This window comes from Saccopteryx leptura, chromosome 3, assembly GCF_036850995.1.
Source record: "Saccopteryx leptura isolate mSacLep1 chromosome 3, mSacLep1_pri_phased_curated, whole genome shotgun sequence".
Classification (NCBI taxonomy): domain Eukaryota; kingdom Metazoa; phylum Chordata; class Mammalia; order Chiroptera; family Emballonuridae; genus Saccopteryx; species Saccopteryx leptura.
In genome coordinates, this window is record NC_089505.1 from 149,613,148 (window position 1) to 149,637,116 (window position 23,969).

Consider the following 23,969-nt stretch of genomic DNA (forward strand, 5'->3'; position numbering starts at 1 on the left):
AAAAAACAATGTAGCAACTACTCTTTACTTTCTTCTTGTATCAGACCAATTTGTTAATTTCAAATAGAGTGCTGATTAGTAGCAATCAACATATAATTAGCCAAAAATGAAGGTCACATTGAGGTGGGGTTTCTTAATTGATCACACTCTGTCCTTCAAATGCTTATGACACATGTTTGGACCATGCTGGCAGTTAACAAAAAATACAATATTTAAAAATATGGCTTCAATTAGTAGATAAACTATTGCCTGGCAGACAAAAAGTAAGTCTGCATTACTGGCAGCTAAAACATATTCTGGCTCATTTTGATTCTTTGAGTAAGCAGAAAGGGGCACTTGAAATACATCAGTATTTTTATTACATCTTCCATTCATGTAGGTTTAACACTTATACAAATCAGAATTTGGGGAGTGGAAGAGAGGATTACACTGAAGGTTAAAACACTACATTTGCTGTAAGAAAAGAGTGATCTAGTAAATAATTTATGAACAATAATAAAAGCATAATAAATAAGGATTTACTTTTTGTTTCATCATGAGAATGATAATTTGTATAGTACAGCAGAAAAATTCGTAGACTAGAAATAGGAAGATATTACTTTCTGTCTCTCTTACCCTCTCTCCCTCCCTCCCTCCCTCCCTCCCTCCCTTCCTTCCTTTCTTCCTTCCATCTTTCTACAAATTTACTGCTCACAAAAATTAGGGGGTATTTCAAAATGAATATGAAGCCATAAAATATCCCCTAGTTTTGTGAGCAGTATATTTACTGATCACCTCGTCTGAGCCTGTTATAGGCCCTGGGAACACAATAGTGGACAAGAGAGATAAAAAATTTTGCCCTCAAGCAGTTTACCTTCTAGTAGGGGGAGATAGGTAACAACAAACAAGTAAAAGTATTTGTTATTAGATGGTAATAAATGTTATGAAAAGAATAAAATTAGGAAGAAAGCTGGAGGGTGAAAGTTAGATGAGTGGGATTGCAATTTTAAATAGGTAGTCAGGGAAGGCCTCACTAAAAAGGCAACATTGGAAGAGAGACTTGAAGAATACCAGTGATCAAGCCAGAGTCATCTGGAAAAAGAGGACTCTAGTCTGGGAGAAGAGCGAAGTCCCAGGCTCTGAGGCGGGAGCTCTCCTAGATCCTTTGAAGCCAACATATAACAGTATGATTCCAGTGCCATGATCAAAGGGAGAGTGACAGCGTTGGGGCAGAGAGCTGGGCAGCCAATGGTGGATCTTGTAGGCCATTGTTAGAATTTTGGCTTTTAATTTAAGTAATTTGGGAAGCAGTGCGGGTGGGGGTGAGCAAAGAAGAGACATATTGTGACATATTTAATAGGATGACACTGGCGGCTGGGCGGAAAAGAGACTGAAAGGGGTTGGGGTTTGGAGGGCAAGGATAGAGGCAGAGAGAACAGTCAAAAGGTCACTGGACTCATCTAGAAAAAAAATATGGTTCCTTGAAAAAAAGAAGGGGTGAAAAGTATTTTGGTCCAAGGTATGTTTTCAATGGTGACCAGAGGAATTAGATGGCAGATTATACACCAGTACAAGAGAAAGATGAATCAAAAATGCTTATATGGTATTTGGAGCTGTCCTTAACTGAACAGGAAAGACTACTGGGGTTGAGAAACAATTTTAGGCATGAAATAAAATATTAAGAAGTGAGTTTTGGAGATGTTAATTTGGGATGCCAACTAAATGTCCATGTAGAGACATTGCTTGGGTGGTTGGATAGAAAAATCTGGCGGTCAGACAGCACACTTATTTGGAGATATTAATTAGGTAAGGTAGCATATAGATGGTGTTAGAACCATGCAACTAGGCGAGATCACCAAAGGAATAAATGTAGATTTCAGAAAAGAATGAGTTTGGTGGAGGAGGAAACACCAAGGCTTAGAAGATGTTGGAAAGATGAAGAGAAACCAGCAAAGGAGACTGATAGGGAGCAACCAAGGAGGTGGGAGAAAACATCACAGAATGCTGTGTGCTGTATCCCCACTACCCACAATGCCTTATACTGTTATATGGCCAAGAGAAACTTTGTGTTCAGTCAGTGAAGAACAGATTTATTACTTATAGCAGCTAGCTTTATTCTTTACAATACTAATCTGGAGAAAAATAGCTCCACTTCTCTGAGCTGTAGTTTATTAATTTATAAAAATAGGTGGTTGGGCCCTGGCCAGGAGCCTCACAGGATAAATTGTCATCTAGCACACCAAGGGCATGGGTTTGATCCCTAGTCAAGGCACACACAAGAGGCAATCAATGAGTGCACAACTAAATGGAACAACTAAGTGGAATAGTGAGTTGATGCTTCTCTTTCTCTCTCTCTCTTCCCCTGCTTAATTTCCTCCCTCTCTCTCTTTTTCTCTCTCAATAATAGAAAAAAAAATAGGTGGTTGGACAGAATAATCACCAAGGTTCTTTAATAATGCTAAAGTGACTAATCCCTGCTTCACTTTGATTGTGTATGAACAAACTAAAGCTCATATTCATGTCTTCCCACTTTCCATAAATTCATCATTAACTACACACATACAGAACTCAAATGAAATTTCTGAATTCTATCATTCAAGAAGGGTCAGAATTGCTACCACCACCAGCTGGCTTGTTCCGCCTTACCTGTGTAGTAGGGCACTGTAGGTTAATAATCACGGCGGGACTGGTACACTTGAACAGGTTAAAATAAAACAAAATGCTCTTGTTCCTGTTAAAAAAAATACAAAATAACCTTTTTAGTGACTGTGACAATATTTCATATAATTTTAGACCCTAAACATTTTTAATGTATTATAACCTTTAAAAATTGGCTTCATTTTCTATGAATAGCTGCAATATAATCCCCATATTCCCTTTAAACTGCCTAACATTTAAAGCAATGTTTGGTTATAGTGAAAAGTTGAAATAATCAAATCATGCATCAATGGGGAATTGGTTAAATAAAAAATTCCACATCCATAAAATGGAAGACTATGTTATCTTTGTAAATAATGTTGAAGAAAATGTTTAATGGATGAAGAAATTCCCAATATATTAATTTTAGGAATTATGTTACTAAAGAATATTAAGATATGACTTTAATTTTATAAAAATAGGTATAACATGTTATATTGAAACAAATTATTATATCTAAATGGTGGAATTATATTTGTTTACCAAAGTTTTTATACTTTTATAGATCTAAAACAAGCATGTATTACTTTGGTAAGCTGAAAAAAGGATAAATAAATTGATAATATTTCTCTTTGTGTTCAAAATGATGGTCAGTGGCATAGTAATAGGATAGGTTGACATTGATTATCACTAGTGTTGAGTGAAGCATTATTCTGTCACTTGGCAAGTCATGGTTCTCTTTTGAATCTCAATTTCCTCAGCAGTGTTCTGGAATAATACCATCCTTATCTAATTCATAGTGGTGTTGGTAGGACACAAAATAATGTACCATAAGCTTAAGACAGTGCTTGTCCAACTTTAGTATGCATCAGTAAAACTTGGAATTTTTATTGAAAATCAGATTTCTGACTCTTTCTCAACCTTGGAGAGCCCAAATCTCTGAGTGTGCAGCCCAGAAATTCAGATTTTTTCCCCTGTGCTCCCTAGTGGATTCAGATACAGGTGATGCATAAACCATACCTTGAGAGAAGCCCTAAACATTTGAAAAGAATGTTCTCAGCACCTTGTCAAATCCCCAATTAATTCACATTGCCTACATACATAACATAAAATATATAATAGGCTGTTGAATAATTCTTTTTCTCCTTACTCAGAATCTTCAAGTGGAATCCAAATCTAAGGACAAAGAAAGTTCTCCACAAAAACTGTGGGCCAGAACTTCGCATCACTTCTGCTCCCTTACTGCCCCAGTTTACACAAGCAAATGTTGAGGGGGTGCAGGGGAGGAAGGTGACCTGGAGAAGGAGTTGGCAGGACACAACGATTACAGGTGAGAGCATTTCCCATCCCCTCCTCACTGAAAGTACGATTGTTTCTTCCCAATGCTAACTTAGGGAGGACTCCGAGAGAGCCTCTCTGAGAGACTGGGGTACCTGTCGGAAGGGCAGGCCAGCATCTCATTTTCCAATTAGACTACTTTTATGTTGCAGACTTACTAGTCAGTCCTCTGTGCCACTTTTAGCAGGGAGGAATGAGACCCAAAGAGACCATAGAGAGTTGCAAAAGGGGGCAGGAAATGAGAGGATGTCGTGTCAAGTACATGGGCTTGCATTGCCTTGGTGGTGCCTCATCTGACAATAAGAGACTGCAGGTGAGTCACCGGAGATAAAACTAAAGGGTTTGAGAGGAGGGCAAGTTAGCTGAGCTCTGAAATCTAAGAACTAGTCAGTAAAGTCTTTCCCAGAGGATTTCCACTTGAATACCATGAAAGAACCAGGCTTTGGATGCTTATTCCAAAGAGATATCTTGATGGCTAATTAGTTGTATCTTAGCTGGAGTAGCAACACCAAATGAAACTAGGACTGTGGCCAAAAAAGTGACAGACACTCCTCCTCCTTCCACCCCTCATAACACAAAGAAAGAGCTAGACCCAGGAGAGAGGGAAGAGAAGGACAATAGTAGGACAAGCCCTCTCTGTCACTTCAAATTTCCCTTGTGGAGTTAAAACTTGAGCTGGGTTGGGAGGGGGCAGTTAGAAGACATGAGATTCAAATTTTGATTAGTCTACATCAGACTTTTAAATAGCAGAGTGTCTGTCTGGAAAGCAATGGAATCTACCTGAGATGCCAACGTGAGAAGAGAGGTTTGAAAGAACATTGTTAAAGGCGGTGATGAAGAAAAATAAACACATTTCATGTTTGTGATCCCATAAGTTCAGATCATTCAAGATCTGTTTATAAATTCTACATTATACACACAAGGCTACTTCAGGACACCACAAGAGTCAGCTGGCTCTTTCACCACCCAGGCAACTATATCACCCACACGGCCTCGTGGTGCATGTGATTCAAATTTGTACCTAAACAAATGAATAAACTAATGTATGTCATCAATCACTAGGTCTCTTAGGGGTAGTTAAAAAACTGGTAAATCAGTAAGCATCAAGAATCACCATACATAAAAACAATTTATAACTGCAAATTGCTGCATAAACTCAAGTCATTCACCAGATTTGGCTGTCCTCGAGGGTGAGGTTTATATCTTATCCATCTTTATATCCCTACCTTGCTAACACTCAGCCTGGCACTGAGCCCATTCTAAATAGCCATTAAGTGTTGTAGAATGAACGAGACACATTTCATAATAAGTTTTTTTGAAATTCTAGAATCTTTAAAACCCATAGTTTTTCAGCCCAAATTTGTAGCTAATCTATTACAACCTGACTAGTATGCTTAAACATCAGTGGACCTCATATTCTTTAGTTACAAAGTAGATGGTGATGGTTGCAGTTGAGCAATTCTATGGGAGTGACTATTCCCATAATGAGTACTGGTAACTCATTATTACACTTGGATTTTATTTCCACCAAGAAACCAGAAAATAAAAGCAACTGCAAACTCCTTGTCTAAGACAATCTACATTTCACTTAAGCCCATCCTTCTTCTTTCTCGAGTCTCACGGAAATAAAATATTTTTTAAAAAGAATAAACCTCACCATTCCAGCTAAGGATGTGGGGGAGGGGAATCTGCTTACAATTACATAAGAAAGTTCAACAAATTTGGAATACATATGAGAGCATGTTAACTCAGATGGATGCACCACTGAGGCAATGAAAAGGGTGGGACATAATTTTGCTTTGTTAGAAATGATGAGATATGTTGGACTCAGAGTTAAGAGAAATGTGGCTGAAAACAAGAAGCCTAATTGCAAGTTGACATACAGATCTACAGTGCAAAGAGCACCTGTCCATCTCCCATACACTTGCACTTAGATTTGCAGCATCCAGGGAAAACATGTGAAAACAGAGGTTCCTTGTGTTGAAATAACCGTTTGGGGATAGAAAAGGCTTCTGTGGGGTTTAGCACCCCGGCTCACAATCCTTCATATTCTGGCATTTTGAAAGCCCATGACTGACAGCCAACTTCCCACATTTACAGTGTAATGTAATCTGACAGCTAGCATAGCCCCCTCACTCCCATCCCCCTTACAGGACAGAAGCCTCGTGGAAAAGTGACCTACTAACACAGCGATAGAGCAAATTTGCACAAGAGACCTGGTTCTTCTCTCTTTAGTAAGATTGGAAATGTGGCTTCACTTAGATGCCAAATTGATGCAAAACTTAAACAGAAAAGGTTTTTCTACTTAATCTTTCCTGTGCCCCTATCTGAAGAGCTCAGACCTGATAATTGTGGTGCATTAAACAATGTTCAAAGTTGTTTTCACACCTTTTTAAGCTGAAGTTTTTGTAGTAGCCAGAAGGTGGCATCAAAATCAATCAAGTTCTCAGTTTTTCACAGAAATCCCAAAGAAAAGGATCATACTCAGATATCAAAAATAACTTCCCTTAAACTCAAAAGGCAGGAAAAGTTACACATCAACAACCACTCCATTTGCTGTTGAGGGCTCTGTTTTTTCTGTTTTGATATTTTAGAAAACACACGGTGATTTTCTCAGCATCCTTTTAGTTAGGCATGGATAAACAAAGCAAAAAACAGCCGAACTCTACATCCCAGACACTAGCACACAATCTCTAAACACGGAATTTAAGCTCAGTTACAAGGAATGTAGTTGAGAGTTAAGAATAAAAGGATCATGGATATCAAAGGATACATTATGGCACTAACAAGTACAAATACTCTAATTGCTATAGTTTAAGAAGTATTTTCTGGAGTATATTGTTTGAGGTGACTAACTTGCTTACACATCCTGACAAAACGCATTTCATTTTGGAATGAAAACACACACACACACATTCATTTATTTGCTTTTTCAAAAAACTTAATGATAGTTTTTACCAGCTTATGTTTAATATCTTTAGGACTGTATTAAACATGTAACATTGGAAATCAATTTCACTACAACTCTAGCAATGTGCTTAGTCTATAGAGCATAGGATTTGGAATTAAAACATGCTACTTTTGCCATTGAGTACTTAGCTGAACCTGAACCAATACTTTAACCCAGGGGTCGGGAACCTATGGCTCGTGAGCCAGATGTGGCTCTTTTGATGGCTGCATCTGGCTCGCAGACAAATCTTTAATAAAAATAATAATAACGTTAAAAATATAAAACATTCTCATGTATTATAATCCATTCATTTCCTACTGCTCATGTTCATGGTTGCAGGTGGCTGGAGCCAATCAGAGCTGTCCTCCGGGAAAACACCAAATTTTTATTGGATAGTGCGTAACATACATAGGTTGTTGTATGGCTCTCATGGAATTACATTTTAAAATATGTGGCATTCATGGCTCTCTCAGCCAAAAAGGTTCCCGATCCTTGTTTTAACCTTTCTGAATTTCAGTTTCCTAATTTTCTAAATGAAAACAATAATAATGATACCCACTTAGCGGTGTTGTTCTAAGAATTTGGTACAATTTTTACATCGACCTCCACCTTGGGAGCAAATAACTCTCTTATCTATGCTACCTTTTTATTCTCATATATTTAACAATGAATTTAATGAGCACCTACTATGATGCTAATGTTGTAGAGGCTGAGGATACAAACAGTAAAAGAGAAAGTCCCTGATCTCAAAAAATGTTGGTTCTTATAGGGAAAGATAAACAAGTTAACAAATTTATGACCAGGATAATTAAGGCAGTAATAAGCACCCAAGTGCTTATTATCAGGGCCTTGTGCCAGACAGTAAGGAAGGAAAGAGGTAGTGGTGGAGAGGGATGCTTCAGAGGGGATTGTGAGCATTACACTTTCTTAAAGTAGCACACTATACCAAACACACTATAATTTCTTAATTGTCTAGTTATTTTAATTTTCTAGTTTTATTGAGATATAATTGACATATAATACTGTATTAGTTTAAAATTTGCAACATAATGATTTTCTATATATATATTTCTTATATGATTACCACAATAAGTTTAGTTTAACATTTATCACTTCATATAGATATAATTTTTAATTATGAGAACTTTTAAAATGTATTTTCTTAGCAACTTTCAAACTTATAATACAGAATCATTAACTATAGTCACCAGACCATACATTATAGCCCTAGAACTTATAAAGGAAAGGTTTTACCTTTTGACCACTTAAATCCAAAGACCCCTGTGTCTGGCAATCACGAATCTGTCTCTGTTTCTATAGGCTCATTTTTTTAGATCATACATTTAAGTAAGATAATACAGTATTTCTTTCTCTGACTTATTTCACTTAGCATAATGCAATCAGGGTTCATTCACGTTGTCACAGATGGAGTGATTTCCTTACTTTTTATGTCTAAGTAACATTCCATTATTTATATATCTCTCTCACATTTTCTTTATCCATTCATTCACTAATGGACACTTAGGTTGTTTCCATTTCTTGACTATTTTAAATAATGGTGCAATGAACATGAAATTGCAGATATTTCTTCAAGATAGCGACTTCGATTCCTTTGGAAATAAAACCAGAAGTAGAAATACTAGATCATACATTAGTTTCATTTTTAACTTTTATGGGAACCTCCATATTGTTTCCATTGGGCAGCACTGATTTACATTCCCACCAGCAGTGCACAAGGGTTACCTTCTGTTCACATCTTCACCAACACTTCTCTCTTGTCTTTTTGGTGATAGCTATTCTAATATGTGTGAGGTGATACCTTTTTAGATTTTTTTTTTCTCTGACAATTAGTGATTTTGAGCATTCTTCATGTACTTGCTGGTCATTTTATGTCTTCTTTGGAAAAATGTTTGCTCATTTCTCTTGCCCATTTTTTAGTCAGATTGTTTTATTTTAATTTTGCTATCTAGATGTATGGGTTCCTTATACATTTTTATGTTAACCACTCATCAGATAGTTTGCAAATACTTTCTCTCATTCAGTTGCCTTTTAATTTTGTTAATGGTTCTGTTTGATATGCAGAAGATTTTTAATTTAGTGTAGTCCCACTTGTTTATTTTCACTTTTGCCTTTGCTTTTGGTGTCAAATCCAGAGCTCAGACCTATGCCAAGGAACTTACCTCCTATGTTTACTTCTAGGTGTTTTATGGTTTCAAGTCTTACATTTAAGTCTATAATACATTTGGAGATGATTTTTCTGTAGGGTACAAAATAAGTTTCAATTTTATTTTTTTAATGTGGATATTGTCTTCCCAGAACCATTTATTGAAGAGACTATCCTTTCCTTATTGTATGTTATTGGCTCCTTTGTTGAAAATTAATTAACCTTATGTGTGGGTTTATTTCTGTACTCTATTCTGTTCCACTGATCTATGAGTCTGTTTTTATGTCACTATTGCACTGTTTTGATGACTATAGCTTTGCAATATAACTCAAAATCAGGAACTGTGATGCCTTCAGCTTTGTTTCTCCACTGCTCACAAAAATTAGGAGATATTTTATAGATTCATATTTACTTTGAAATATCCCCTCATTTTTGTAAGCAGTATATTTAGGGGTGTGTATATGGTGGGGTTTCAATATATCTTTTTTTTTTTTTTTGCATTTTTCTGAAGCTGGGGAGAGACAGTCAGACAGATTCCCGCATGTGCCTGACCGGGATCCACCGGGCACGCCCACCAGGGGGCGATGCTCTGCCCCTCCGGGGCGTCGCTCCTTTGCGACCAGAGCCACTCTAGCGCCTGGCGTAGAGGCCAAGGAGCCATCCCCAGCGCCCGGGACATCCCTGCTCCATTGGAGCCTCGCTGTGGGAGGGGATGAGAGAGACAGAGAGGAAGGAGAGGGGGAGGGGTGGAGAAGCAAACGGGCACTTCTCCTGTGTGCCCTGGCCGGGAATCGAACCCAGGACTTCTGCACGCCAGGCTGACGCTCTACCACTGAGCCAACCGGCCAGGGCTTCAATATATCTTTTAGGATACTATTTGTAGAAAAAATATCACTGGAATTTTGATAGGGATTACCTTGAATCTATAGATTGCTTTGGGTAGTATGGACATTTTAAATATAAATTCTTTCCAGCCACGAGTATGGTACACCCTTTCATTTATTTGTGTCTTTTCAATTTCTTTCATCAGTGTTTTATAGTTTTCAGTGCACAGATCTTTCACCTCCTTGGTTAAATTCATTCCTAAATATTTTATTCTTTTGCATGCAATTGTAGATGGGATTGTTTTCTTAATTTCTCTTTCTGATAGTTTGATATTAGTGTATAGAAGTGCAACTGAAATTAGTGTATTCATTTTATGTCCTAAAACTTTACTGAATTCAATTAGTTCCGAGAGGTTTCGGGTAAAGTCTTAAGGGTTTTCTATATATAATATCATGTTTTCTGAAAATATAGTTTTATTTCTGCCCTTCCAATTTGGATCTTTTTATTTCTTTTATCTGCCTAATTGCTCTGGCTATGACTTTTAGTACTATATTAAGAAAAGTGGCAAGAATGGGCATCCTTGTCTTGTTCCTGATCTTAGAGGGAAAACTTTTCACCATTGAATATGATATTAGCTGCGAGCCATTATTATGTTGAGGTACGATATAACTGTTATTATGCTGAGGTACATTCCCTTTATGCTCAGGTTGTTGAGAGTTTTAAGCATAAATGAATGTTAATATTTGTCAAGTGATTTTTCTGCATCTATTAAGATGCTCATATGATTTTTATCCTTCATTTTGTTTTTTTTTTTTGTTTGTTTGTTTTTAAATTTTTTTTTTTTAACTTTATTCATTTTAGAGAGGAGAGAGAAAGGGAGAGAAAGAAACAGGGAGAGAGAGAGGAGAGAGTAACAGAGAGAGAATGTGGGGAGGAGCTGGAAGCATCAACTCCCATATGTGCCTTGACCAGGCAAGCCCAGGGTTTCGAACCGGCGACCTCAGCATTTCCAGGTCGACAGTTTATCCACTGCGCCACCACAGGTCAGGCCCTTCATTTTGTTAATGTGGTATGTTACATTAATCAATTATGGATGGTGAACTATCCTTGCATCCCTGAAAGGATCATACTTGATCATGATATATACTTGTTTTAATGTACTTCTGAATTTGGTTGGCTAATATTTTATTTAAGCTTTTTGCATGTTTGTTTATAAGGTATATTGGCCTGCAATTTTCTTTTCTTATAGTGTCCTTATCTGGCTTTGGTATCAGGGTAATGCTGGTCCTGCAAAACAAATTTGGAAGTGTTCACTCCTATTCTATTTTTTGGAGAAGTTTGAGAAAGCCTGGTATTAATTCTTTTAATGTATTGTAGAATTCACCAGTGAAACCATCTAACCCTGGCCTTTTGTTTGTTGGGAAGTTTTGATTACTAATATTCTGTTCAGATTTTTAAATTCTTCATGATTTAGTCTTGGTAAGTTATATATTTCTAAAATTTATCCATTTTTTTTAGTTTGTCTGATTTGGTTGGTATATAATGTTCTTAACAGTCTTTTATGATCCTTTGTATTTTTGCAATAAACTGTAATGTCTCTTCTCTGTTTTTTGGTAAGTGTAGCTAAAATTCTGTCTCTTTTGCTCCTTTCCAGGCCCCTCCCACACACACAAAAAAACCAGCTTTTATATTCATTGATCTTTTCAATTATCTTTTAGTATCTATTTTATCTATTTCCACTCTGATCTTTGTTATTTCCTTCCTTCTACTAACATTAAGCTTAGTTTGTTCTTTTTCTAGATCCTTGAGGTATAAAGTTAGGTTATATATTTGAGATTTTTTCTGTTTTTGAGATAGACATTTATCACTATAATCTCTCCCCTAGAACTTCTTTGTTGTATCCTATAAGTTTTGGTATGTTGTATTTCCATTTTCATGGAATACATAAAACTTTTTTTTTTTTTTGTATTTTTCTGAAGTTGGAAACAGGGAGGCAGTCAGACTCCCGCATGTGCCCGACCGGGATCTACCCGGCATGCCCACCAGGGGGCGATGCTCTGCCCATCTGGGGCATTGCTCTGTTGCAACCAGAGCCATTCTAGCGCCTGAGGCAGAGGCCACAGAGTCATCCTCAGCGCCCGGGCCAACTTTGCTCCAATGGAGCCTTGGCTGCAGGAAGGGAAGAGAGAGACAGAGAGGAAGGAGGGGGGGGTGGAGAAGCAGATGGGTGCTTCTCCTGTGTGCCCTGGCCAGGAATCGAACCCAGGACTTCTGCACGCCAGGCCGACGCTCTACCACTGAGCCAACCGGTCAGGGCCTACATAAAACTTTTTTTAAGATACCCTTTGATTTTCCTTTTGATTTCTTCTTTGGCCCATTAACATGCTTTTCAGTCACATATTGGTGAATTTTCCAGTTTTCTTCCTGTAATTGATTTCTATTTTCATACCACTATAGTCAGAAATGATGTTTGATATATTTTTAACTTTCAAAAATTTATGAAAATTTGTTTGTGGCCTAACATCTGATCTATCTGGAAAATTTTCTTTGTGTATTTGAGAAGAATGTGTATTTTTCTGCTGTTGGGTGAAATATTCTGTAAAAGTTTGTTATGTTTATTTACTCTAATAGGATGTTTAAGTCCAATGTTTTTTTATTGAATTTCTGTCTGAATGAGCTATCCATGGTTGTCATTTAGAAAAGGCTTCTTTACACCACAAACTATAAATTCTGCTGCATTTTCTTCTGTTACTTTTTTGGTCATATATTTTATATACAAAATCTTTAGTGTCTCAGTATTCATTTGTTGTAAGGTAGGAGATAGATATCCAATTTATTTTATATTCATGAATTTCAGTTAATTTAATACCATCCTTTTTGCTACTGACTTGAAATTGCATCTTAATCACATTTAAAATTTATATTGATAATTAGATTTATTTCTTTCTGAATAGTTTAATTATAGTTTCACAGTGTTTTCATCATTGAAATCTGATATTTTATAAATATTTTCACTTACTCTTAGAAACCCTAAGCACAATTTAATGTAACTTTCTTGTTTAAATTTCAAATTAATATACTTTTACTTTAAGATTTAAACCAGTTGACCCTGACCAGGGAGTGGCAAAGTGAATAGAACACCAGGCTGGGACACAGAGGACCCAGGTTCGAAACCCTGAGGTTGCCAGCTTAAGCGCAGTCTCACAAGCTTGAGCGCAGGGTCACCAGCTTAAATGTGGAATCATAGACGTGACCTCATGGTCGCTGGCTTGAGCCCAAAGGTCACTGGCTTGAATCCCAAGGTCACTGGCTTGAGCAAGGAATCACTGGCTCAGCTGGAGCCCCTTGGTCAAGCCACATATGAGAAAGTAATCAATGAACAACTAAGGTGCCTCAATGAAGAATTGATGTTTCTTATCTCTCTCTCTTCCTGTCTGTCTGTCCCTGTCTGTCCCTCTCTATCTTTCCCACTCACTAAAAAAAAGGGGGGGGGGCTAAAATATTTGAGAAGTTTAAATATATATATCAGAATAGCATACGTAGTTCAGAAACAAATATATAAATTTGTTATATGATAACTATGGTATCAGAAATTGGGGGAGAGTATATTTTTAACAAACTATTCTGAGATAATTGGTTCTGCAACTGGAAAAAATAAAAGTGTTATTCTTACTTTAGTCCATATACACAAATAAATTGGAAATGTAAAAAACGAAACCATAAAAATACTTGAAAAATGTGCGTGAATGTTATTTTCAGGAGAAAAAAGGCAATTATAATTATAATATAAAATACAGAAACTGTAAAGTAAAATCAGCAGATTCAACCCTTAAAAATATAAAAATAATTATAATGGCTCCATTATAGTTCATTAAATATATAGGCCCTAATTTACTATTATTCACATATTATTATATTGCTATATAGTTTACAATATATTGTTATTATATCTAATACTTTAATAAACATGTTTGCATTATGCTAAGATTACCTTTGAATGATCCTTATGCACTGACAATTATGGTATCCGTTTTTATTGGAAATAAATGGGTCATTGGCTTAGGTCTGAAAAACTTATTACAGGTGCCCTTTTAAAATAGTGTATTTTAAAGAACTAGAGAAATAGAAATAGAGATTTTTATCACCTGGTGCATTATTTGTCCTATATAATGTGATAGTTTTGTTGTCAATGTCTAGGATATTTTTATTTACTGATATTCAAATAAGAATTATTACCCTAGGCCTTGGCCGGTAGGCTCAGTGGTAGAGCGTCAGCCCAGCATGTGGATGTCCCAGGTTTGATTCCCAGTCAGGACACATAAGAGAAGTGACCATCTTCTTTCCACCCCTCCCCCTCTTGCTTCTCTCTCTCTCTCTCTCTCTCTCTCTACCTTTCTCTTCTCCTCCCACAGTTGTGACTCAAATGGAGCAAGTTGGCCCTGGGCACTGAAGATGGCTCTTCGGCCTCCACCTCAGGTGCTAAAATAGCTTGGTTGCTGAGGAACAAAGCAACATCTCAGATGGACAGATCATTGCCCCATAGGGGGCTTGCCAGGTGGATTTTTGTTCTGTTTTGTTTTCTTAAGGTAAAGAAATAAAAAAACTTGTTTTCAGAAATGGAAGTTTCTGTTATGATTAACAATAGAAAGGAATTTGATGGAACCTTGGTTCTTATTTGTTTCAGCTATTCAGGGTTCATTGTCTTCAGCAGCCAAGTTGCCTAGAAAAATCTACTGCACATTGAAGACTTTCTGGGTGTGCTCCTCACTTTGAAAGGTGGAGTGATTTATCAGAGATTTATTTGTGGCAAATGCAAGTTTAACAACTGCAAAGTGTAGCTTTTCAGCAGCTACTCAACTCAGCCTTCTAAAAGCCATTTTATAAGGCATTTTAAAATATGGCTTTTGATAAAATCACTGGTCCAGTTCACCCATTACATTTTCACTAAGCTGCATCTTCATGCAATCTAATAAATTGTTCCATACAATGACATCTTGTCTTAAGCCATATAGTATGAAACTCTCCAGTTGCTTATAAACTGTTTCTAGGAAAAGGGGGAAGGAAGGCCTTCCTTATAAGTTTCAATCTTATTAACAAGTCCAGTAAGTCCAGTAAGAATAATGTAAAAACCATTTCTAGGTTCTAGCTTAAGCAGCAACATCAGACAAAGCAAAGGTGGCTTGTACTCACTCATTGGGGGTACCCTTCTGGCCACAAAAGTGGCCCTGGCTGTCTGTAGGATAAGCCACTCTTCTGGGGTCGCCATGTACCCAGGCTGCAGGAGCAAGAAAGGACAAAATCTCTATCAGCAACAGCTGCTGAAAGCAGTTTGATTTGAGAAATTAGAATGCACCACTGTAACCCACTAACCTCTCCCCTCAGTCAGAGAAGATTATTGATTTTCTTCAAAGAGTAATTTCTTAATGAAAAGTAAAATAAAATATGGATGAATCAGTCAAAAAGCACATTTCTCTTATTTTCTCAGTACTCATCTGGATTAAAGCCAAAACATGAGGTAATGCACTTAGAAAATGACATTTATTAAAATGTGAATTAGAGGGCATGCTACAAAAGCTTGGTTGGCTAGAAGTCATTTTTTTCTAAGGCTCAAAATGAAATGACTTCATAGCAGAGCTAATACATTTACAGTAAAAAATATGATGTAATTCTTTTGAGTTATGCATAAGTGAAAACCTTTAAAAATTCAAAGGAAAGAAATTATAATGCCCTATTTAAGTTTACTCATATTTTATGATTTCATGTGACATTAAAAATGGTAAACAGTAGCAACTTCAGAGGCAATCCATAACAAAGATTTACTGTACAGTTTGTCTGATAATCTCATAGCTTACTATAAATATCAAGTGTTCTCAAACTTTGTGAAAACTGGAAGCTCAGTTTTATGTTTTCTGAAGATACTGCACTCTACCTTATACAAACTCATGACTTTTATTTTCTGAGACTTACAAACACTTAACATGACAGCTGGAGTATAGAACTGAAGAAAGTAGCATGCCTTAAATTGGGTAATAGCTCCTAATTCTAACAAAATGTTTCTAACTTCTCCAATTTTATTATCATAGATTCTAAAAACCTAGGCAATGTATTGGTCATCTAATACTCGCCTCTGTACGGAAAACGTATTTCTCTGTCCTTTGCTTTCTTTAACATTTGCCCACCTGGCTCCTTATCCACATTTATTGGATTTGACAGTTTGTGTTATAATTCAATAACTCTTATATACATGGACAATGTGACTTGGGAAGATAAAAAAAATCAATTCTGATTAAAATTTTATATGGTACAGAAATTTTCCTCAATTTTTTTCATCCATCCAAGCTTTTCTTTTTAGTATCTAAGTACCCAAGAAAGTCTTCTTTGTCTAATTCTGTCTTAAATGTCATAAAGGCCAAATCAATTTCATCTTCTAATACCATCTCATACAATCTGACTCATTCAGGCAGCTCTCCACTGCCATATGTCCCCATTTTTACTTCCCAGAATAAAGAAAGTGGGCTATAACTAAGGCATTTGAATGAAATCTAAGCATTCAACATCCATGACTCCAGACACCATTTTATTAAATTCTGTTTTAAATCTTAGTTTGTCACATTTTGGCTAACCTGAAGAAAGAGATCTAATTTTACTTGACTTTATTTTCTGTAATACGTTTAACTTTACCCTGAAATGTTTTACTCATTTTCCATATAATTATTAATTCTGAGACAGGCAATTTGGATTGCTAGGTTTGCTACTTAATATATATACTTATGACCCTGAACAAGTCACTTACTTGTTTTTGAGTCTCCGCTTTCTAATTTGTTACTACCAAATGGGAGCAGAATCCCCAGCTTCCTAAGAGTGCTGAGAAAGTGAGGGGCAGTGAGAGCAGAATGCCTGACACGATGTGCACTTGGTAAGATCACATCCTATTTTATCTGGGTTTCACCGAAAACGCTGACACAAGGACTTTGATGCAGGTAGTTAATCTGGGAAGTGATTCCAGGAGGCTTAAGTGGGAGTAAGCAAAATGAGCCTAGGGAGGGGGCAAAGCCAATAAAGGGCCTGTTAATGAGCGGGACGATGTCGTGGGCAGCACTGACTCCATCCTGCTGGAGGCCTTCCAAGGAACCAGGTAGGATCCGTGTGTCGGTGGGCATGCTAAAACTGCCTGCCTTGGCTGCGAACCAACGCAGAAGAAGGACTGAGGGGAAGAGGAGTAGGGCACCAGCAGCATCTGCTATTGGGTGTTTTTCCCTCTCTTTTCATCATCAATCACTTAATCAAAGAATTTGACATAACAGGTATATATCCTATACTAGAAGTCAATCGTAGCATAGTTTATATCAGTGTTCTCAAGAAACATGAAAAGGAAAGAATAAAGTTTGTAGAAGGCTGAGGGAAGAAGTGGTACCTGAGAAACACTGAAGAATGAGTAGGATATTGACAGGTGTCCAGGAGTAGGGAAGAATTATAGACTGAGACAACAAATAGTATAACAAGAGCTTCAATTTATTAATTGCTCAGAGTGGGTCAATGCTAAATGCATCACATCCATTTTTCTCATTTCAATCTCACAACAGCTCTATAGCAGAGTCTCACAATAACCCTGAGATAGATAACAAAGTTTTATAGATAACTGCAGCTGAGTTTTATTTATTCGCTAGATCACACAGCTTTTAAGCAGCATAAACAGGGTTGAAAGTTAGGTGTGTTGCTTTAACCACTAGACTCGAGTAGCTATAATGCTGCTTGCTGAAGGATAGATTAGGAATGAGCTTGTAAACAGTGGGAAGCAACAAGGACATCAGCTACATGAGGATTAGCAGTATGCCGGACCCATATGGTAGACAAGGAGATGACTCAAGAACTTTCAGAGCCTTTGTCATTTGAAAAGAAGAGCTTTGTACTTAGCAGGAAAGGGAGGGTGAATGGGAGGGATGTTATGTCTTGGGCCAAAGGAGAGGGAGACAAAGATAGAAGTGTCAAGGGAGGAATATCCCTTCCTGTTTTTGTAGGTTTGAATGGTGGCAGGTGGCCCTGTTTACTGCTGCTGCTACACCTCCACATGTAGTCTCTGGCACAGAAGTGCCGCAGATGGTCTGTCTGAGCTGGAACGCCACGTCTTTGAGCTGAAAGCTGCAAAGGCCAGTTCAACCAAGTCACCTCAGTCAAGGGTATTTAGTTTTCTTTATCTGCTCCACCAAGTCTCCATTTTACCCATTCATCTACTGGAGGAATATGGCAGGAAAAATAAAGGAAGCAAACAAACAAACAAAAAAGATATGCAGCAACATTTATTGTGTTCATTGATAAACTAAGGGGCTTTTCACATTAAATTAAGGGACCTCTCACATTTCACTCCCTTTCTTAGAATTTCTTTATTTATGGAACTTCTAGAACTGTGCTGTCCAATAGGGTAGCTGCCAGCCATGTGTGTCTACTGAGCACTTACATGTAGCTTATTTGAGCTGAGACATGCTATAACTGCAAAATGCACAGCAGATGTTAAAAAGAATATGAACAAAAAATGAATGCAAGTATCTCAATCATTTTTTTACTGATTGCATTTAAAACAATAATATAGTTATAGTGAATTAAATAAAATACATGTAATTTTTAAAAATTTCCTTAAATAGAGCTACTAGAAAATTTAACTTACATATGTGACACATATTATGTTTTTCCTGCCAGATCTGTTTCAGAATACTTCACCACAAATGTCAAGGTTTCTCAAATAAAGTGATTAATAGTATCATCACATTTAAACTATTCCTCAGGGCCCAACCAATTATGTCGTTTCTGATGTCTGTTTACCTTATATCTTAAAAAAAGTTAACATGAAAGCATTATTGAAAGTACCTTATAGTCAAAGCCCTAGTTATTCATACTGAATTGTTCATCACCACCTTCTTATTCATTGAACCTTTCACTCATTAGGCCTTATCTGTGATAGATACATAAAGACTCTGAGGATGTAGAGATGAACACATTCATATTTAGTATAATAACTATTTCATAATTAACACATTATCCCTAAGGGAACTGTACATCAAACTGATTGGTTTCTGAGGAATGATAATGAATTCTCTCAAGTTTAACCAAGCCATGAACTTAATTTTAGCTGCTGTTTAAGTTGCAGTCTCTCCACTAAAATAAGTAAAAGCAGCCTCTGCCACCTTGGATGCAGCAGTTTTTCTCACAAAAGCTTTGCCATTCCAAATAAATAGAAAACGCCAGGGGCACCGGCTTTCACCTGGCAGGGGGAGTACTCCATCCTCACTATCTTTCCTCATCATTATAAGACTCCTAGCTCTTTGCCATAATTGAGCCTATAGAGTTTGATAATATCCTTAACTCTACAGGATGCCACCCAGATTCTTACACTGATGGCATCATGCAGATAAGATCTGGAGAATATTGCATAGCCTGCAATCTTGATACCTTAGAAAAACATGAATGCTAATGAATGAAAAATTTCATGAAAGTACAATGGTCTTCCAATAAAGACCTGAGGAGCCCAGTAGTGACATCACCTCCAGAGTAAATGGTAAATTGCTACATCTGCTGCTATTAAGAAAGAGGCACAACACTTATTACCTGCCGGATTTGAGTAGGGCCCAGAGAAATAGAATGCTTTTCTGATAGCACTGCACAAGGCAGTTCTGCCGCTAGGTCTACGTGGCAGAATGAACTCAATGGTGCTTAAAATATCTATCAGAGAGCAGAATGCTGTATGAGGCCTGTGGTAAATGCCTATTAGAGAATCACAGTTGGAGGTCCCTAGGGTTTTGGAAAAAAATTCATGTTCCTTTAGCAAATAACTGTTGTTCTGAGAAGTAGCTCCTAGAGCCTAAATGATCACCAAATGATATAAGAAATCCATCATGAACTAGATGTTATCTGATCCATCAATCCTAATGGTGGCTGTGCCCAGCAGCAGACCATTATTATTCATTCAATGCTTGTGAAGGTCATAAAGGCACACAAAAAAATCTCATTAGAAGATTGCTGACAACAATAGTGTGTTGACTCCTGAGTACTGCTTTAACACATACCTATGACTCATGGAAAGGTCCCTATGATCACTTGACTTGAAAGGAAAATAGTTAAACCAGATTTATAGGTGCCTAGAGAGGATCTGTTGGCACTGATCTGGGGACATATTTCTAGGTATCTATCGACTTTGACTAGGAGAAGAGATGACCTGAATCACTTATCTGTTCATACACAGAGGCCAATTGTTTGGCCACATTATTATAGACTGGGAAAGAAGAATATTAAACAATGAGTGGCAAAGAAGTTTGATAAATAACTAGAAGAACTGACCTCAAAATGAACCCAGAATATAAAGATACTGACGTCTCATGTGATGACACAGTAAAGACCCTTCTGTAGCGCTATCTTTTAATAATCAATGAAAAAGCACTTGTTCGATGATTTTGTGAAATGAGTGATCATGACAACATGGATGAAGATTATAGTTGGGTTTTGATAACATGGACTTATACTCACAAAGGCTGACCTGGCTTCTAACAATGCTTCTGTAACAAACTGTCAGCAGTGGACAGCTAACACTGACCCGCTCACCCAGAAGTAGCCAGCCTCTTGGAACAGTAGAATACATATGAAGATCTTGTGAAAGCACTACTTAAAAAGCAATACCATTCAAGATTGAGTCACTATTTTGAGGGGTCATAGCAGGAATGTTGTACTTACACAGAATAATTAAAGAGTTTAATAAAGAAATATTTACAAAGGTATGGGAAGCCTTTGAGAAGCAAAGAAGACTTGGTGCAGAGGCTAGCAACAAGAGGGAGTGTTTTCAGACCTGAGGAGCCAGGGAGGAAGGAGTCATCTGTGTGCAGACAGAGAAGTCAAGTGGAGAGAGCTCACTGACAGGACTTGGAGCCTTAGGTAGAGAGGCATTACCAGCAAGAGTGTCAGAGGAATAAATTTCACAAACACATTCTCTTACCCTCCAATCTACTGTTGATACCTCTCACTGAACCAAATTAGGAGCCATGGAACAAAAGAACTTGCTGATGCTGTTATAAATTATATGCCAGGTTCTCAGAGGAAAGAGCAGGGTAAAGCTGTGGTAGGGGGAGATGGGGGGGAGGTAATGAAAACATCCAGCCTATATTCTGAACAAGTGACCAGCCCATTTAAGGGAAGAACTTTAAATATATTCAACAAGACATATAAGACTTTATTAAAAAAAAAAAAAAACACAACAAAATAATAACCAGAGATACAAGGTTTTCAGATTCTCTTTTATCAGAATTTATTGCTACATGGGACAGCAAAAAAGAAGGAGGGGGAAGATACACATCTAAATTTTGAATCTGAAATAGGAGGGGTCAGAGTAGGAGGGGAAAGATGGGACAAAGCATATTTTTAAAACAGATTTATATTAAAAAATAGACATAGACACCTGACTAGGCAGAAGCACACTGGATAGAGCATTGGCCTGGGACACTGAAGACTCAGGTTCAAAACCCCGAGGTTGCCGGCTTGAGTGCAGGCTCACCAGCTTGCGCATGGAATCATAGATGTGACCTCTTGGTCGCTAACTTGAGCCCAAGGTTGCTGGCTTGAACAAGGGTCACTAACTCAGCTGCAACCCCTCAGTCAAGGCTCATATGGGAAAGCAATCAATGAACAGTTAAAGTGCCGCAACAACAGTTGATGCTTTTCATTTCTCTACCTTCCTGTCTGTTTCTGTCTCTCTGTCTCTCTCACACACACAAAAAAGACATAGAAATGAAAAGAAATGGACAAATATACACCAAGAAACTAAATTAGGCTTTTTACAACATCTTTGTTGTTTTATTAGCAAGACTGACTCTATGCAGATTACATTAATATACTTCCTTTTCCAGTTATTCTAATTAGATATTAGTCTACCACTATTAACAATCTGTACAAGGTTTTTATTCACATTTGAAGATAGGGTTTTTTTAAGGTAAAAATAATAAAGATAAAAATTCATCCTACAAATATTTTTTGAGTGCCTACTCTGTGTCAGCATCATGTTAAAAGCAAGGTATATAAAGGTCCTTGCTCCCAGAGCCTACAATCCATTAGGGGAAGTTGATCTTAATGGGGTAATTGACAAACAACATGAAATTGCAATTCTGACAAGCACTTTAAAGGAGCAATGCTTGGTACAAAGAGAGGGATTCATAGGGGCAGATGACCAAACGAGGAAGGTCAGTGATGCTTTTCCTGAAGAAGCAATGCAGGAGCTGAGGCCTGAAAAATGAACAGAGGCACAGAAAGGCTTGCAGCAGAAGGACACCTACACAAAGGCTTTGTTGGGGGTGGAGGGTGGATGGGTCTTAGGGACAGAAAGAACCCCAGTGTTGCACATATGCAGGCTGGAGTGTGGTTCCAGATACAGATAGATGGTGAGGCAGTATCTTTGGTTATTTCCCATAATGAACTACAAGAAGATTGTTTTATCATAATGTTATTGTTAGTGCCAGCCGTGCTATACAAAGAAAATGTTTAGTTCAGGTAAGTCCTTCTCTTCCTATTTGAATTTTCCTTGTAAAACTCAAGGTCATCACATATCCAGTGTCACTCGTAGTGTTGTTTATTTGCTTAATTGTAGTTCCAGAATTGGCAACAGTGCCTTGCTTTACATGAAGGAGGAGCTCTCATCACTTCTAAAATAGATATAATTTCTTAGACCTGAAAATGCTACATGTAATATTCATTAGTAATATCTACTACTAGTAAACATACTTTTTTTTTGAAAGATCTGTGAAATACTTTGAGATCTTCCTGGCAAAAAACAAATAAAAAAACTCTGAGGAGATACTATGTGATATAATTTTATTTACAATACAAGCACTTTATTTACAATACAAGAAGGAAAAACCAAACCTGTATTAGTAGATGTGGATTATCATAAAGAAAGTGCTTCTCTCTGTATTGGGTATGTAACAGAGGCTAATTCTGCAAACGATCACTGAATGTAAACAATGACATACTCATAGGAGCAAAACTGAAGCTGTCTGATTGTTCATGATTTTTGCTTGCAAAAGAATACCTGCTTTTCCCTTATCTCCTAGTGCTATTTTCTCACACTTGCTGTGTTAAACTGTGCAGAATTGGGGGTGGGGGAGTGGGAAGAGGAAGAGAAAAACAGCAGCATTTCATGGGGTTCTGGCCTGCCCTCTCTCGGTGTCTTCTTACTTAAAGAATCCCCACTCAATTTCTTCAGGGAATAAAAGGCAGGATTGCACAGTGGTTAAGAGCAAAGGCTCTGGAATTAAACTGCCTGGGTTATTGGTGAATAAAGCCAAATGACAAAGTTACACAGCAGTCTGTACCAATCAGGATTGATCATCTTATCCCGTTAATATTCTCATTGTTTTAGAAATCACTTTAAAAGATCCCTTTAAGTATAGCTGATGTGTGGGTGTGTAAAAGAGAAAGAAAAGAGAGAAGGGAAATTATTTGTAAAACACTCCCGTTGGGATAACTCATAGCAGATAAGCAAAGATTGGTGAGAGGTAGGTAAGATCGTTATTCAGGCAAACTTTCCTGTCACTCATACCAAGGACATACACATTAATTACCAAAGTACCAGGAGCAAGGATTAATATCTAGTATTATCTCTCATTTTCAAACATTTGCAAAGCATGTTCCTGCCGTGCTCTGGGGTTGAGTCAGAAGTTGCAGCCATTGAAAAGCCCTCTGTCAAGGAGAAAATGTGATTAGACCAACTGCTTGCACTGACACTTAAAAATTAAGTGCAGATCTGTTTGGGGCAGCTCAGGGATCCCCTAAGCACTTGCGGGCTGGAAATGCCGGCTTCCACATCATTATTTCGTATCCCTTAAAGGTACATTTTAACTGTTTTAATATGTGAAGAACAGGCCTGCCAAATTGTGCTTATGGCTTTTTAACACAAGCAATTTACAAATGCAATGAAGCAGATAATAGGACACATGATGCCGAATTTGAAAACCTGTGTTGATGACACCGCTGCTGTGGAAGCAGTTTTGGAAGCAGCCCTGCGCCCAGCTGCCTGGATAAGGAAAATGTTGTTTATCATTTCAT

General features: G+C 37.4%; 1 protein-coding gene across 3 annotated transcripts in view; it reads right to left on the reverse strand.

Moving 5' to 3' along the window:
- SLC44A5 (solute carrier family 44 member 5) overlaps positions 1-23,969 on the reverse strand; it is a 433,851-nt gene that overhangs the window by 53,340 nt on the left and 356,542 nt on the right. For all 3 annotated transcript variants that reach the window (XM_066372206.1, XM_066372205.1, XM_066372207.1), the window contains 2 exons: positions 15,084-15,168; positions 2,626-2,710 (listed from right to left, as the gene is read on the reverse strand). In XM_066372206.1, the coding sequence (XP_066228303.1) occupies positions 2,626-2,710; positions 15,084-15,168 (170 nt within the window). The remainder of the gene's footprint in view (positions 1-2,625; positions 2,711-15,083; positions 15,169-23,969) is intronic.